The sequence below is a fragment of the Phyllobates terribilis genome, unplaced genomic scaffold (genome assembly GCF_046119375.1).
Source record: "Phyllobates terribilis strain yellow unplaced genomic scaffold, ASM4611937v1 Scaffold_8__6_contigs__length_399053987, whole genome shotgun sequence".
NCBI classification, from domain to species: domain Eukaryota; kingdom Metazoa; phylum Chordata; class Amphibia; order Anura; family Dendrobatidae; genus Phyllobates; species Phyllobates terribilis.
The window spans coordinates 385,013,205-385,027,564 of NW_027362768.1; the positions used below are offsets into that span (position 1 = coordinate 385,013,205).

The 14,360-nt window shown below is 49.6% G+C and overlaps 1 protein-coding gene across 1 annotated transcript in view; it reads right to left on the reverse strand.

The window, feature by feature from the left end:
- Positions 1 to 8,383: 8,383 nt before the first annotated feature.
- The window catches only part of WDR82 (WD repeat domain 82), a 10,405-nt gene continuing 4,428 nt past the window's right edge, over positions 8,384 to 14,360 (reverse strand). Inside the window, 7 exon segments of the mRNA XM_073645103.1 lie at positions 8,384 to 10,174; positions 10,729 to 10,853; positions 10,856 to 10,870; positions 10,945 to 11,014; positions 11,096 to 11,251; positions 11,383 to 11,499; positions 11,586 to 11,709. Coding sequence (XP_073501204.1) covers positions 10,145 to 10,174; positions 10,729 to 10,853; positions 10,856 to 10,870; positions 10,945 to 11,014; positions 11,096 to 11,251; positions 11,383 to 11,499; positions 11,586 to 11,709 — 637 coding nt within the window. The 3' untranslated portion in view covers positions 8,384 to 10,144.

Genomic DNA, 14,360 nt, shown 5'->3' on the forward strand with positions numbered 1-14,360 from the left:
TGACGGGCACTCCCAGGGACGTCCCATCCGTTTTGACGGACACCACTGCGCGGACTGTCTCTGCTGGAGGGGGCGGTCTGCACTTTTGGCGCCATCAGGGAGCCAGGCCCTTGATGGGAGGACTTTGGTAGCTGTCGTTTTGGCACATAATGGCGTCTGCTCTTCATGGGCGGCGCCACGCTAAATGTAAAACGACAGTCTTTTTTATTGTAAAGGCGCACAGTACCTGGCGGCAATGGAGATCTTCTTTTCCGTTGCTGCGGGCAAGCAATCCTGCCGACTACGCCAAGTTTTGAGGCCCACCTTGAGAAATGGGGTTACTCGGAGCCGGGTCAGTGTAGATGTCTCGGGGTTGAAGTCGTGGCCCGGACCCGGTCCGTGCCCAGGGCGGTCACATAAAAGATTTAATGGGCTTTCAGGGTTGAGTGGTAATTTTCCGACTACGCCACCTACGGTTTCCGGTGATGGACACCAGCGCTGCTTCAGTCCACTGAGGCCGGTAGTACAGGCAGCTAAGATGGGACGGCTCCCCGTAGGCGGAGCAGGCCTCAGGGCAGTGTGAGCGAAGATGGTGGGTGCAGTGCCGCGCAGGAAATAACAGGCTGAAGCGGGGTGTGAAGTCATCCAGGGTTTTTACTCACATTAAGATGAACTTTAGCCGCAAAGCTTCCCTCTGCTCCTCGCGGCGTACTGCGGCCACCAGGAAGGGGGGTCCAGCACTTTCCAGGTAGATCAGGAGCTCCTGTCGAGACCCCTCTGGTGTGTGTTCCTCTCCTTGGTGAGTTCTCCCACTAAGTCTTCGCCTGACTGTATGTGTGGTTAGAACTAGGTGTAAGGCCGGGTCCCACTGGATAAACGCAGGTAGAGAGGTACAGGTGGCGACTCCGCTCCGTCTGTACCCCTCCTGGGATCCACTAAGCCTCTGGGCTTTTCTGACTGAGACGTGAAGTAACAGAGTCAGATATCGGGGGCCGGTCACCCCTCTTGCAGCAGGAATCCCTCTGACTAGGCCAGAGTAAGAAATACAGGTGACGTGTGCCGCTCCGTCCGTATCCCCCAGGGATCCTTTTGCCTGTGGAGCTTGTCTCAATTTCAGTGAGAGCTGCTCGTAGGATTGCTAGAGAGGCAAATCAGGACCCCCGCTTGACTGCAAAAGACCTTCAGAAAGATTTAGCAGACTCTGGAGTTGTGGTACATTGTTCTACTGTTCAGAGACACCTGCACAAATATGGCCTTCATGGAAGAGTCATCAGAAGAAAACGTCTCCTGCGTCATCACCATAAAATTCAGCATCAGAAATGTAAAAGAGCATCTAAACAAGCGTGATGTATTGTGGAAACAAGTCCTGTGGACCGATGAGGTAAAATAGAAGTCTGTGGCCACAATGATCAAAGTTATGTGTGGAGAACAAAGGGCACAAGATTTCAGGAACAGAACAGCTCGCCAACCATTAAGCATGGGGGTGGATCAATCGTGTTTTGGGGTTGTGTTGCAGCCAATGGCACGGGGAACATTTCACTAGTAGAGGGAAGAATGGATTCAATAAAATTTCAACAAATTCTTGATGGAAACATAACACCATCTGTAAAAAAGCTGAAGCTGAAAAGAGGATGATCCTACAAAACGGATAATGATCCTAAACACACATCAAAATCCACAATAGACAACCTGAAAAGGTGCAAGCAGAAGGTTTTACAATGGCCCTCACAGTCCCCTGATCTGATCATCATTGAAAATCTGTGGCTAGACCTCAAAATAGCAGAGGATGCAAGACGCCCCAGGGATCTCACAGAACTGGAGGAATTCTCCAAGGAAGAATGGAGGAAAATCCCTCAAATAAGAAAAACCAGTGGGGTACATACAGTCCTGGGAGGGATTCTACAATACATACCAAAAGGGGAGAACCCCCACTAAATAACCCTCAGTAACAGGACCTAAAACTTCACTTTTATTAAATATATATAAAGAAGGGTGTAGAAATAAACCAATTAAAATTGCTTTGCCCCCACTTTACTAATTTAACACTTTATATTGAGCAAAATGTGCTGCTATTCCTACATCAATGGCATCCCGGGTGTGATAGTTTATAAGCAAAACAGGGCAAACTGTTAAAATAAGTGCCCCCTCCATGTTTCACTGTTTACACGGCGTCATCAGGGGAAGGGACACAAACACTAATGACGGCAGGCCACGAATGCCTTCTATATATCGCCTATGGGTCTGCAACACTTTTTCTGATTTTGTCCATATTCTTAATGACAACACAATTGGTCTAAAATTTACTCATGAAATTAATATGAGACAAATTAATTTTCTGGATTTGACCATATGGATAGATGACTGCGGAGATATTCAAAGGAAGACATTCCGAAAGGAAACCTCGACGAATAATCTTCTCCACCGGGACCGTCACATCCCATCCCATTAAAAAGTGGCCCATGTCTGAGCGCCTGGCACAACGGCTTCAGAGATGCAGATTTTAGCTAAGTGCTCAGAACTATACAATCGTTTTATGGAACGAGGCTATCCCTCTAAACCCCTCAAAAAGCCCCCCATCGGGCATCACATATGCAGAGGAATCGGCTTCTACTCTGTAAAAGAATATACCAAAGGGATGATGATTATAAGAATATCATGTCAAACCACTGGCATATGTTACAAGCGGACAAGGATTTAAAAGGGGTTATCTCCCCTTATCCTACAATTACTTTTAAAAGGGGACCAAATTTAAAGAATTTATTCATGCCCTGTTTGCCCATAAACTATGACACCCGGGATGCCATTGATGTAGGAATAGCAGCACATTTTGCTCAATATAAAGTGTCAAATTAGCAAAGTGGGGGCAAAGCAATTTTAATTGGTTTATTTCTACACCCTTCTTTATATATATTTAATAAAAGTGAAGTTTTAGGTCCTGTTACTGAGGGTTATTTAGTGGGGGTTCTCCCCTTTTTAGTGTGTGTCCCTCAAATAAGGACTTAAAGACTCTTGTCCGGCTACAAAAAGCGTTTACAAGCTGTGATACCTGCAAAATGGGGTTCTACTACCGTAGGTACTAACCATGCAGGGTGCCCAAACTTTTGCATCGGCCCATTTTCCTTCTTGTAAGTACAAAGGAGATGCGTCATCTGTAACTTTAGGCCTTTTAGATCATTTCATCTTCAACTTGCTTCACTGTTCACAATAACAGGAATTTTGACCAGGGGTGCCCAGACTTTTACATGCCACTGTACAATAAGGTATAGAGCGATATGATAATATTGGTATTATTACGGTCCCCAATGATGTACAGTACAGAACAAAAGTTTGGACACACCTTCTCATTTATAGATTTTTCTGTATTTTCATGACTATGAAAATTGTACATTCACACTGAAGGCATCAAAACTATGAATTACCACATGTGGAATTATATACTTAACAAAAAAGTGTGAAACAACGGAAAATATGTCTTATATTCTAGGGTCTTCACAGTAGCCACCTTTTGCTTTGATGACGGCTTTGCACACTCTTGGCATTCTCTTGATGAACTTCAAGAGGTAGTCACCGGAAATGGTCTTCACTTCACAGGTGTGCCCTGTCAGGTTTAATAAGTGGGATTTCTTGCCTTATAAATGGGGTCAGGACCATCCGTTGTGTTGTGCAGAAGTCTGGTGGATACACAGCTGATAGTCCTACTGAATAGACTGTTAGAATTTGTATTATGGCAGGAAGCAGGAGAGGTTTTCTTTTGATGACTCTTATATGAAGGCCATATTTGTGAAGGTGTCTCTGAACAGTAGAACAACGTACCACAACTCCAGAGTCTGCTACATCTTTCTGAAGGTCTTTTGCAGTCAAGCGGGGGTTCTGATTTGCCTCTCTAGCAATCCTACGAGCAGCTCTCACTGAAATTTTGCTTGGTCTTCCAGACCTTATCTTGACCTCCACTGTTCCTGGTAACTGACATTTCTTAATTACATTTGGAACTGAGGAAAGGGCAACTTGGAAACCCTTTGCTCTCTCCTTCTAGCTTCTCCTGCTTTGTGGCCTCCACCATTGTCAGAGCTCGGCAGCTGCTTAGAAGACCCCTCGGCTGCTGGTTTTGGCAGAAGGTTAGAGGAGGTTTTTATAAAGCTGGAAATTTGCATCACCGGCCTTTCCTAACGATGATAGTGAACAAGCGATAACCCTAACAGGCTAATTAAGGTCTGACACCTAGGTCAAAATTATCTGGGCACACAAATCTCCAAGGGTGCCTAAACTTTTACATCAGCCCATTTTCCTTTGTGAAATTTTTAAAATGTAAAAAATGAAAAAAAAAATGTATTTTTGCCTAAAATAAAAATGAAATGTGTCATCTGTAACTTTCAGTCCTTTTAGATCATTTCATCTTCAACTTACTTAACTATTCACAATAACAGGAATTTTTGACCAGGGGTGCACAAACTTTTACATGCCACTGAAGATGTTTTTTTGATACTGATACCTTTAGTGCTTATTATTGTATATATGTGTATTCCACATGTGCATACTGGTCTATATTGATATTCTCGCTGTGTCCATTAAGAATGTGGATTTTGTCTTTCTAGGCGTGCTCCTGTTTGTGTTGCTTTGCCTCGTTTCTTTCATTAATATTGGTCCCTTTCCATGGCCGCTCCTTGTTACTTTCTTATCCTGCCGTGCATCTACATTATTCTATTATTTGCTAATGTTAATCATTAGTCCCCCATTATTCAATTGGAAACATAAGCATCAATTTAATTCTTATTTCATAAATCAATAGTAATAAAAAATAAGAAACTTTGTATTATATCTTATCAGGGAACTCTGCTTATTTCTCCTGCAGGACCGATCGATCATTCGCAAAATTCTCAATTCCTGTGCAAAATCTGTATTCGGTGAAGACAAGTACCAGGTGATACAGTCTCCCAACTTTTGGTTGGCGCACAGCTATTGGCATCTCCGGCCGGTATAGTCTGCAGTCACAGCCTATGTTCCTCCAGACGACAGATATCACGACCGTAGCACATGTATCCCACTCCAGCCAGCAATAACAGTCCTTAGGATAGTTCCTCAAATCCAGACGACAGATCCCACGACCGTAGCACGTGAAACCAGCTCCAGCCAGCAACCGATCTCCACTCTCCATGGGCCATCCATACCTGGACACCAGCAAAATATCTTCTTCCCTCGACGTCACTGCACCAACTGCCTCAATAAATGTGTGGCTTATTGTTCTCCCTCTCCTTGGCTCAGCCCCTGGATGAACAGAAGTGTTCACACCCTCCCCTTAAACATTTGCTTTTAGCTTAAAGAATGAAGAATGTTCCAGAAGCCGAGTCTCCAGCTTGTCCGTAGGGCTGTGCACTAGGGATGCCCCTGCAGAGAGGAACAAAGACACACATGCCCCCACCAGATGCAGGACAGAAACCATAGAATGCTATAGTTGGAAGGGAACCCCAGGGTCAGCGTCCAACTCCCTGCAGGAGTCACTAAACCATCTCAGACAGATGTCTGTCCAGCCTCGGTTTGAAGACGTCCATTGAAGGAGAACTCACCACCTCCCGTGGCCGCCTGTTCCACTTATTGATCACCCTGGCAAAGTTTTTTCTAATATCTAATATCTATCTCCTCCCTTTCAGTTTCAATCCATTGCTTCTCGTCTTTGTGCAAATGAGAATAAAGCTGGTCCCTCTACAATTTGACAGCCCTTCAGATATTTGTAGACAGCTATTAAGTCTCCTCTCAGTCTTTTTTTGCAGTTAAACATTCCCAGATCCTCTAACAGTTCCTCATAAGACATACTTTGCAGTCTGCTCACCATCCTGGTCGCTCTTCTCTGAACTTGCTTCAGTTTTTCAATGTCTTTTTTTTTAAACTGTGGCGCCCAGAACTGAACACAATATTCCAGATGAGGTCTGACCAAAGAGGAGGAGAGGGGGATAATGACTTCACGTGATCTAGACTGTATGCTGCTGTTAATACATCCCAGAATTGTATTTGCCTTTTTTTGCTGCTGCATCACACTGTTGACTCATGTGCAGCCTGTGATCTATAAGTATACACAAGTCTTTTTCACACGTGCTGTTGCTTAGCCCTATTCTTCCTATTCTCTGTATGCTTTTTTTCATTTCTCTTGTCCAGATGTAGGACTTTGCATTTCTCCCTGTTGTAAACCATTCTGTTGGTTACAGCCCAAGTCTCCAGTTTGCTTAGATGCTTTTGAGTCCTCTCTCTTCTCTAGTATTAGCTATCCCTCCTAGCTTTGTGCCATCAGCAAATGTTATCACTTTACCCTCAATTCCATCATCTAAATCATTGATAAAGATGTTGAACAACACAGGGCCCAGGACAGAGCCCTGTGGTACCCCACTTGAGACATTCATCCAGCTGGATGTGAAGCCATTTATGACCACTCTTTAGGTCCGATCACTAAGCCAGTTATGAATCCACCTAACAGTTGCCTTCTCCATTATATATTTGGTTATTTTTTCAATAAGGAGGATATGAGATACTTTGTCAAATGCTTTGCTGAAGTCAAGATATACTATAGCTACTGCGTTTCCCTGATCCACCCAGGCAGTGATTCGGTCATAGGAGATTAAGTTAGTCTGACATGACTTATTAGTTACAAACCCATTCTGGCTCGGGTTACTCTCTTCATTCTCATAAAGGTACTTGCATACATGTTAATCATTTGTTCAAAGTTCTTTCCTGGTATAGAAGTAAGGCTCACCGGCCTATAGTTCCCTGGGTCCACCTTCTTCCCCTTTTTGAAGATAGGGACAATATTCGCTCTTCTCCAGTCTTCTGGGACCTCTCCTGTTCTCCAAGAAATGTTCAAAGATTATAAAGAATGGTTCAGTAATTTCCTCTACTATCTCTTTCAGAACCCTAGGATGTAATTCATCTGGACCTGGAGACTTGAATTCATTTATGTTAGCTAAGTGTTCCCACACTCTCTGTTTATAGATTCTTCTATTCCTTCAATAGTACAGTGACGATCAGTTGATGTTACATTTACCTTCTTAGCGAACACAGAAGCAATATAGGAATTTAAAAGTTCGGTCTTCTCAGCATTAATTTTTTTTTTTTACCAGTTCACCATTTTCATCCTGTAAAAATCCTATGGCATCTTTGACATCTCTGGCAAGCCTTAATTCATTCTCAGCTTTAGCTAATCGGATGCGTGCCCTACAGGTTCTGCAGACAGCAGTATATTCTTCTTCAGATAGGCCTCCCTCTTTCCATTTGATAAACATTTCTTTCTTCCTTTTTAGCATGTGTTTAAAGTTCTGTGTTCATCCATCCTGGTTTCCTTAAATGCTTCCTATTCTTCCCTTTTTTAGGGATTGTAAACTATTGTGCTTTCAGAATTTCATTTTTCAAAGTTACCCATCCTTCCTGAGCATTTCTGTCCTTAAGGACATCCAGCCATTGGATCCCTCCTATCCTTTTTCAGAGTCCCATAAAATCTGCCTTTCTGAAACCCAACCTTGAAGTCTGACTCTTCACAGGTCTTCCTCCTCTAGTTATCCAAAACTCTAATGATGGCATGATCGCTACCTCCTGGGGTCCCAGCCACCATTGCTTCCTCAACCATTTCCCCAATGTTGGTAAGAATTAGATCCAAAGCAGCAGATCCCCTTGTTCTCTCTTCTACCTTTTGGAAGATAAAGTTGTCAGATATAAGCTTTTCTGCGACACCTCCTCCCCGTTTATTCAATCTGGAATACAAGGCAAGAAGGATACAACTTATTTGCAAGAAACAAATCATGTATATCGTCCCACCAAGTTTCAGTGATGCCAATGACATTTCTTTTCCAATTCTCCTGGTTTGTTGCCCAGGCTCTGTGCATTTGTATAGAAACATCTTAGTTTGTGATCGGTTTCTTTCTCCGATATTTTTTTATTATTCTGATTTTTTTGTCTTTGTTCTTCGGTTACACATCTAGTAGCAGAGCTCTCAATAGTATTTGTTCGCTGTATGGCTTTCCCATGGCCTTTAGCTTTTTTTCTCACAATGCTAATGTAGGCCTTAGGTATACATGAGATCCAGCCCGCACGTCCTCCTCTGCTTACGGTCACTTCACAGACACAAGAGTAGTTGTAAGCACCCGCTGTTACAGATGGATGATGAGGAGCAGAGCGCCAGCAGCATACGTGAAGCATAGTGGAGGCTCATCGGGGGGCGGGGCTTGTCTCCATAACTCCTCCCCCCCAGGTTCCCACACTCAAGTCTGCACTGTCGGCATCTTACAGGTTCTCCACTGCTTTTTACACCAAACTGAAAATCCATTCATAAGATTGGAAACACCTGGGTAAGAAGAGTCCGGACCCCAGGAAACCCACCAGCCTCCATCATACCCCCCCTCCAGTGATCACACCCCAGACACATGACTACATGTAACCATTGTTTTATTTGTGTAAAAACATATATACAAGGAATATGAGGGGACGGTTACTGCGGGAACATCCACATCACTGTCCACACCAGACTGAATACATGCGGGACCAGTCACTGAGAACACGGCAAGGCACGGCCCCCCTCTGAGCCGATCTAATACTGGAAGATACAATACATCAGGACTGGGGTCCTGCGAGGTCGCGGAGAGCCCGCATGCCCAGCAAGTAAAAGGGCCCCTCATCTGTCGGCTCCGCACTGACAGCGCAGCTCCATGTATGCTACTGCTTTCTCCTATCAGCCGTCTCAGGATGAGAGTGGTATTCCTCTATGGGATGAGTTGATGGGACGTGCCCCCCACTTATCCCCCCATCCCCAGTGCCGATATCGGCTGCTGCTCCAAGAACCTCTAGAAACAGTAACGGCCATCGCCTCCTTTCATAAACCCCAATCGATAAGGGTCCTGGGCTTATTGAAAAGGTGGTCCGGGTAAGAGGCGCTCGCTACATAAGGAGCAGCATCCGGGGTCTGCACCGACATCGGAAACAACGTCACCATTCATCCGAACGCTGCGGCTTGTGATAGACAGCAGCGGTCCGGTGATCTGCTCCAGGTGTAACTAGGAAAAAAAAAAACATCATTGGTGTGAGGTTCAAGTCACTTGACCGCTGCAGTCTATCACAAGCCGCAGCGGTCCCTTGGTGACGATAATGGCCAGTGTTGGATCCAGGGGCAGAGTAGGGTTTATTCTATTTTTACTCCAGGTAACGAGCATCTTATCACCGGACGACCCCTTTAAAGAGAGAATACACATGTAATGCCTCCAATACTCGCCGTTATAAATCAGATTAATTTCTGGAAAATAAAAAATAACAAAATGTCTCGCGGTAAAATTTGATGTCTGCAAAAATCAGAAAGATCCGATAACGGGAAACAACATTTCATCGGGAAGTAATCTGCAAATCCTGTGCTTTATCTTCTGCTCCAGTCACATCCAATATCCAATGGATCTGCTTCTATGGACAACTGCATCGGGGGTCTGCAGCTACCATACCCTTAAAGGGGCGCAGCACAAGCGAGGCAGACGTCTTCTGTATCAGGTACCACAAGTCTTTCCAGGGGGGGCTCTTGGCCTGATACGTCTACCCTCTGAAATACAGAACCCCATATCCAGGACCAGTATGAGCGGCTGCGGGGGCCCGAGACAAAGCAGAAGATTTACAGAGCGAGAAACGTGAACCAGCCCCTCCAAAAACAGAAGCAGAGCCCCTCCACTGGAGAGGAAATACTAGGACGGAGGGCACAGGTGCCCCTCATCAGCTTTACCTGTCCATCAGTCACAAGGTAAAAGTCTATAATCAATCACCCCCCAAAGAGTCCTCGCACCCCGGCACCAAAGGCGGCTGGGAAGGGATTGTAAATTTAAGTCTTCACCCCCCCCCCCCTGTGAGGGCCAGGATCACTCAATGTGCCCACCAAAAATATACATATATATAAAAAAACTGCAGAGCGCCGGCCGCAGCAACACGGAGACCCCCCAACAACGGGAAATAACGGGGCTCAAAGAGAAGGTCAGAGCAGGAATTAAAAAAAAAAAAAAAAAGGGAAAATCCTCCATCTGTAAAGGACGAGGTTCAGATGCTGGAAGTGAACGCTGCAACACATCCCACCAGGGGCAGCGGTAACGATGGAAAGCGCAGGGATGAAGGATTGGAAATGTCACCATGGAGGGCGGCCGGGGAGGAGGATGGGCGATCTTTAGTCATCAATGGTCGGCAGCCAGAAAGCCTGGAGCAGAAGGAAAGAAAAATTACCATACAGGACAGTCATGGAAGATTCCCTGCCCCCATCCTCTGGACGTACCACAGAGAAGGGCTCTCAACTGGCGAACCACAGTCCGGACCCCACAACGGCCCGGACCCCCCCCCATTGCAAGAGCAGTGCCAGGGCCTGGGGCAACAGGTAGTAGCACTGATTAATGTGAAAATGGCGTGCATCTCCGTGCCGCGGGGCAGGGAGCAAATAAGAGGCACCCAAAGGGGTCTTGCATACACTTATGCCTGGGGGTCTCACATTCGCTTTAGGCTGGTGTCTCCCCCAGACGTTAGTCACCCAGCCTAGGGGGTCTAACGTTCGCTGTAAGCACCTAGTTCCGGGGGTCTCACATGCACTTTTAGCACGATAGGGCTCTAGTCCGGGGGGGGGGCACAGATCTGCTTTTCATAACAATAAACATGTAAATAGTTCTTCAAAGTTTTGGGAAATGTTCCAGTTGATCGTCTTGGACCTTCACTATAACGCGCCGGGTCCATGGTGGGCTGTATAACTACCCGGGTCCTCACCATGTTGGAGCAGGCGCTGGCGAAGGTCATGAATTTGGGGTTGAACTGCAGGCAGGTGATGGGTCCGGTGTGCTTCCCGTCCAGCACGGCCACCTTCATGCCGCTCTCTCCATTCCACACGTGATCTTCCCATCTTCTGACCCTGTACAGACACGAAGACGTCAGCGTCCTGCGGAGAAGAGACGGGAGGAGGAAGGGGGTCGGCCATCATCTTACCGATCATGATGAACTGAGAATCCGGAGTGAAGGAGGCCTCCAGGGTGACGCCTTTACTGTTGTTATACCCCTGCAGGGAAGACACAATCGATATTCTGACCATCGCTCCCATCGGGCACATCCTCACTCTCAATTCGCTCCAACCGCTTACCCCGAACGTGTGCAGCACCGCCCCTTTAAACGCATCCACCAACCGCAGGAAGCCGCCATTGGTCGCCAGAAGTATTAATTTGCCATCGTTGCTGAATTTGAGTGATGTCCACTCACAGGTTCGGTCAGGATTCATCTTAAAGGTGGCGAATGGACCCTGAGAAAAAAAAAAGAAATGGAAAATAGCACATCATGAGCCCTGGATGAGCAACTGCCCAAATATCCAGATGCTCCTCAGCGCCGCCCTAAATCCACAGGACAAGAGTTCCCAATCACAGCCTCATGTACCTTGTCAAAGGAGCGCAGGTCATAAAGCTTCACCATCTCAGAATTCACCCCCGCCGCAAAAATAAGACCCTCAGGGTCGAAGGAGCACACCGGCTTCCCCAGCAGGTGCATCAGACCCTGTGTAAGGGAAAGAGAAGGAGCCCGTCAGCAGGAAGGTTCTGGGAGATGTCATGGAACGTCAGAGCCGGGGAGACCACACCGACCTGACAGTTGGGAGAGCGGAGATCCCATAACCGGATGGTTTTATCCAAAGATCCAGAAATAAAGGCGTCATCTACGGGAGACATGGACAGAGCCACGACCCTGGAGAAACAAGGGGAGACGAAGCTGTTAGTGAAGGAGGCGCCAAGAAGGAGGACCAGGGGTCAACAGGACCCCCATCACAAGGACGCGGCAAAGCCAAAGCCACAAAAGTGGAAATTCACCAGAATGTGCGATCCTGACCGATGTAATAGCACAGCAGTGACCGCAAACACCGGAGGAGGAAGAGGAGGAGGAGGAAGGGGACGAGGACGAGGAGGAGGAAGGGGACGAGGACGAGGAGGAGGAAGGGGACGAGGACGAGGAGGAGGAAGGGGACGAGGACGAGGAGGAGGAAGGGGACGAGGAGGAGGAAGGGGACGAGGACGAGGAAGGGGACGAGGACGAGGAAGGGGACGAGGAGGAGGAAGGGGACGAGGAGGAGGAAGGGGACGAGGAGGAGGAGGAAGGGGACGAGGAGGAGGAGGAAGGGGACGAGGAGGAGGAGGAAGGGGACGAGGAGGGAAGAGGGGAAGAGAAGGGGAGGAAGAGGGAAGAGAAGGAAGGGGAGGAAGGGGGAAGAGAAGGAAGGGGAGGAAGGGGGAAGAGAAGGAAGGGGAGGAAGGGGGAAGGGGAGGAAGGGGAGAAGGGGGAAGGGGGGGAAGGGGAGGAGGGGGGAAGGGGAGGAAGGAGGAAGGGGGAAGGGGAGGAAGGGGAAGGGGAGGAAGGGGGGGAAGGGGAGGAAGGGGGGGAAGGGGAGGAAGGGGGGGAAGGGGAGGAAGGGGGGAAGGGGAGGAAGGGGGGGAAGGGGAGGAAGGGGGGAAGGGGGGGAAGGGGAGGAAGAGGGAGGAAGAGGGAGGAAGAGGGAGGAAGAGGGAGGAAGAGGGAGGAAGAGGGGGGAAGAGGGGGGAAGAGGGGGAGAGGGGGGAAGAGGGGGAAGAGGGGGGAAGAGGGGGGAAGAGGGGGGAAGAGGGGGAAGGGGGGAAGGGGGGGAAGGGGGGGAAGGGGGGAAGGGGGGGAAGGGGGAGGAGGAAGAGGGGGAAGGGGAGGAAGAGGGGGAAGGGGAGGAAGAGGGGGAAGGGGAGGAAGAGGGGGAAGGGGAGGAAGAGGGGGAAGGGGAGGAAGAGGGAGGAAGGGGAGGAAGAGGGAGGAAGGGGAGGAAGAGGGAGGAAGGGAGGAAGAGGGAGGAAGGGGAGGAAGAGGGAGGAAGAGGGAGGAAGAGGGAGGAAGAGGGAGGAAGAGGGAGGAAGAGGGAGGAAGAGGGAGGAAGAGGGAGGAAGAGGGAGGAAGAGGGAGGAAGAGGGAGGAAGAGGGAGAAGAGGGAGGAAGAGGGAGGAAGAGGGGGGAAGAGGGGGGAAGAGGGAGGAAGAGGGGGGGAAGAGGGGGGAAGAGGGGGGGAAGAGGGGGGAAGAGGGGGGAAGAGGGGGGAAGCGGGGGAAGAGGGGGAGGGAGGAAGGGGGGAAGGGGAGGAAGGGGGGGAAGGGGAGGAAGAGGGGGAAGGGGAGGAAGGGGGGAAGGGGAGGAAGAGGGGGAAGGGAGGAAGAGGGGGAAGGGGAGGAAGAGGGGGAAGGGAGGAAGAGGGGGAAGGGGAGGAAGAGGGGAAGGGGAGGAAGAGGGGAAGTGGAGGAAGAGGGGGAAGTGGAGGAAGGGGAGGAAGAGGGGGAAGGGGAGGAAGGAGGGAGGGGAGGGGGAGGGAAGAGGGAGGAAGAGGGAGGAAGAGGGAGGAAGAGGGAGGAAGAGGGAGGGAAGAGGGAGGAAGAGGGAGGAAGAGGGAGGAAGAGGGAGGAAGAGGGGGGAAGAGGGGGAAGAGGGAGGGAAGAGGGAGGAAGAGGGGGAAAGAGGGGGGAAGAGGGGGGAAGAGGGGGGGGGGAAGAGGGGGAAGAGGGGGAGAGGGGAAGGGAGGAAGGGGGAAGGGGAGGAAGGGGGGAAGGGGAGGAAGAGGGGGAAGGGGAGGAAGGGGGGGAAGGGGAGGAAGAGGGGGAAGGGGAGGAAGAGGGGGAAGGGGAGGAAGAGGGGGAAGGGGAGGAAGAGGGGGAAGGGGAGGAAGAGGGGAAGGGGAGGAAGAGGGGGAAGTGGAGGAAGAGGGGGAAGTGGGGAAGGGGAGGAAGAGGGGGAAGGGGGAGGAAGAGGGAGGAAGGGAGGAAGAGGGAGGAAGAGGGAGGAAGAGGGAGGAAGAGGGAGGAAGAGGGAGGAAGAGGGAGGAAGAGGGAGGAAGAGGGAGGAAGGGGAGGAAGAGGGAGGAAGGGGAGGAAGGGGAGGAAGGGGAGGAAGAGGAGGAAGAGGGAGGAAGAGAGAGGAAGAGAGAGGAAGAGGGAGGAAGAGGGAGGAAGAGGGAGGAAGAGGGAGGAAGAGGGAGGAAGAGGGGGAAGGGGGAGGAAGAGGGGGAAGGGGAGGAAGAGGGGGAAGGGGAGGAAGAGGGGGAAGGGGAGGAAGAGGGGGAAGGGGAGGAAGAGGGGGAAGGGGAGGAAGAGGGGGAAGGGGAGGAAGAGGGAGGAAGGGAGGAAGAGGGAGGAAGGGGAGGAAGAGGGAGGAAGGGGAGGAAGAGGGAGGAAGGGGAGGAAGGGGAGGAAGAGGGAGGAAGAGGGAGGAAGAGGGAGGAAGAGGGAGAAGAGGGAGGAAGAGGAGGAAGAGGAGGGAAGAGGGGGGAAGAGGGGGGAAGAGGGGGGGATGTGGGGGACGAGGGGGAAGAGGGGGAAATGAGGGGCGGATAGAGGGAGGAAGAGGGCAGGAACGCAAGG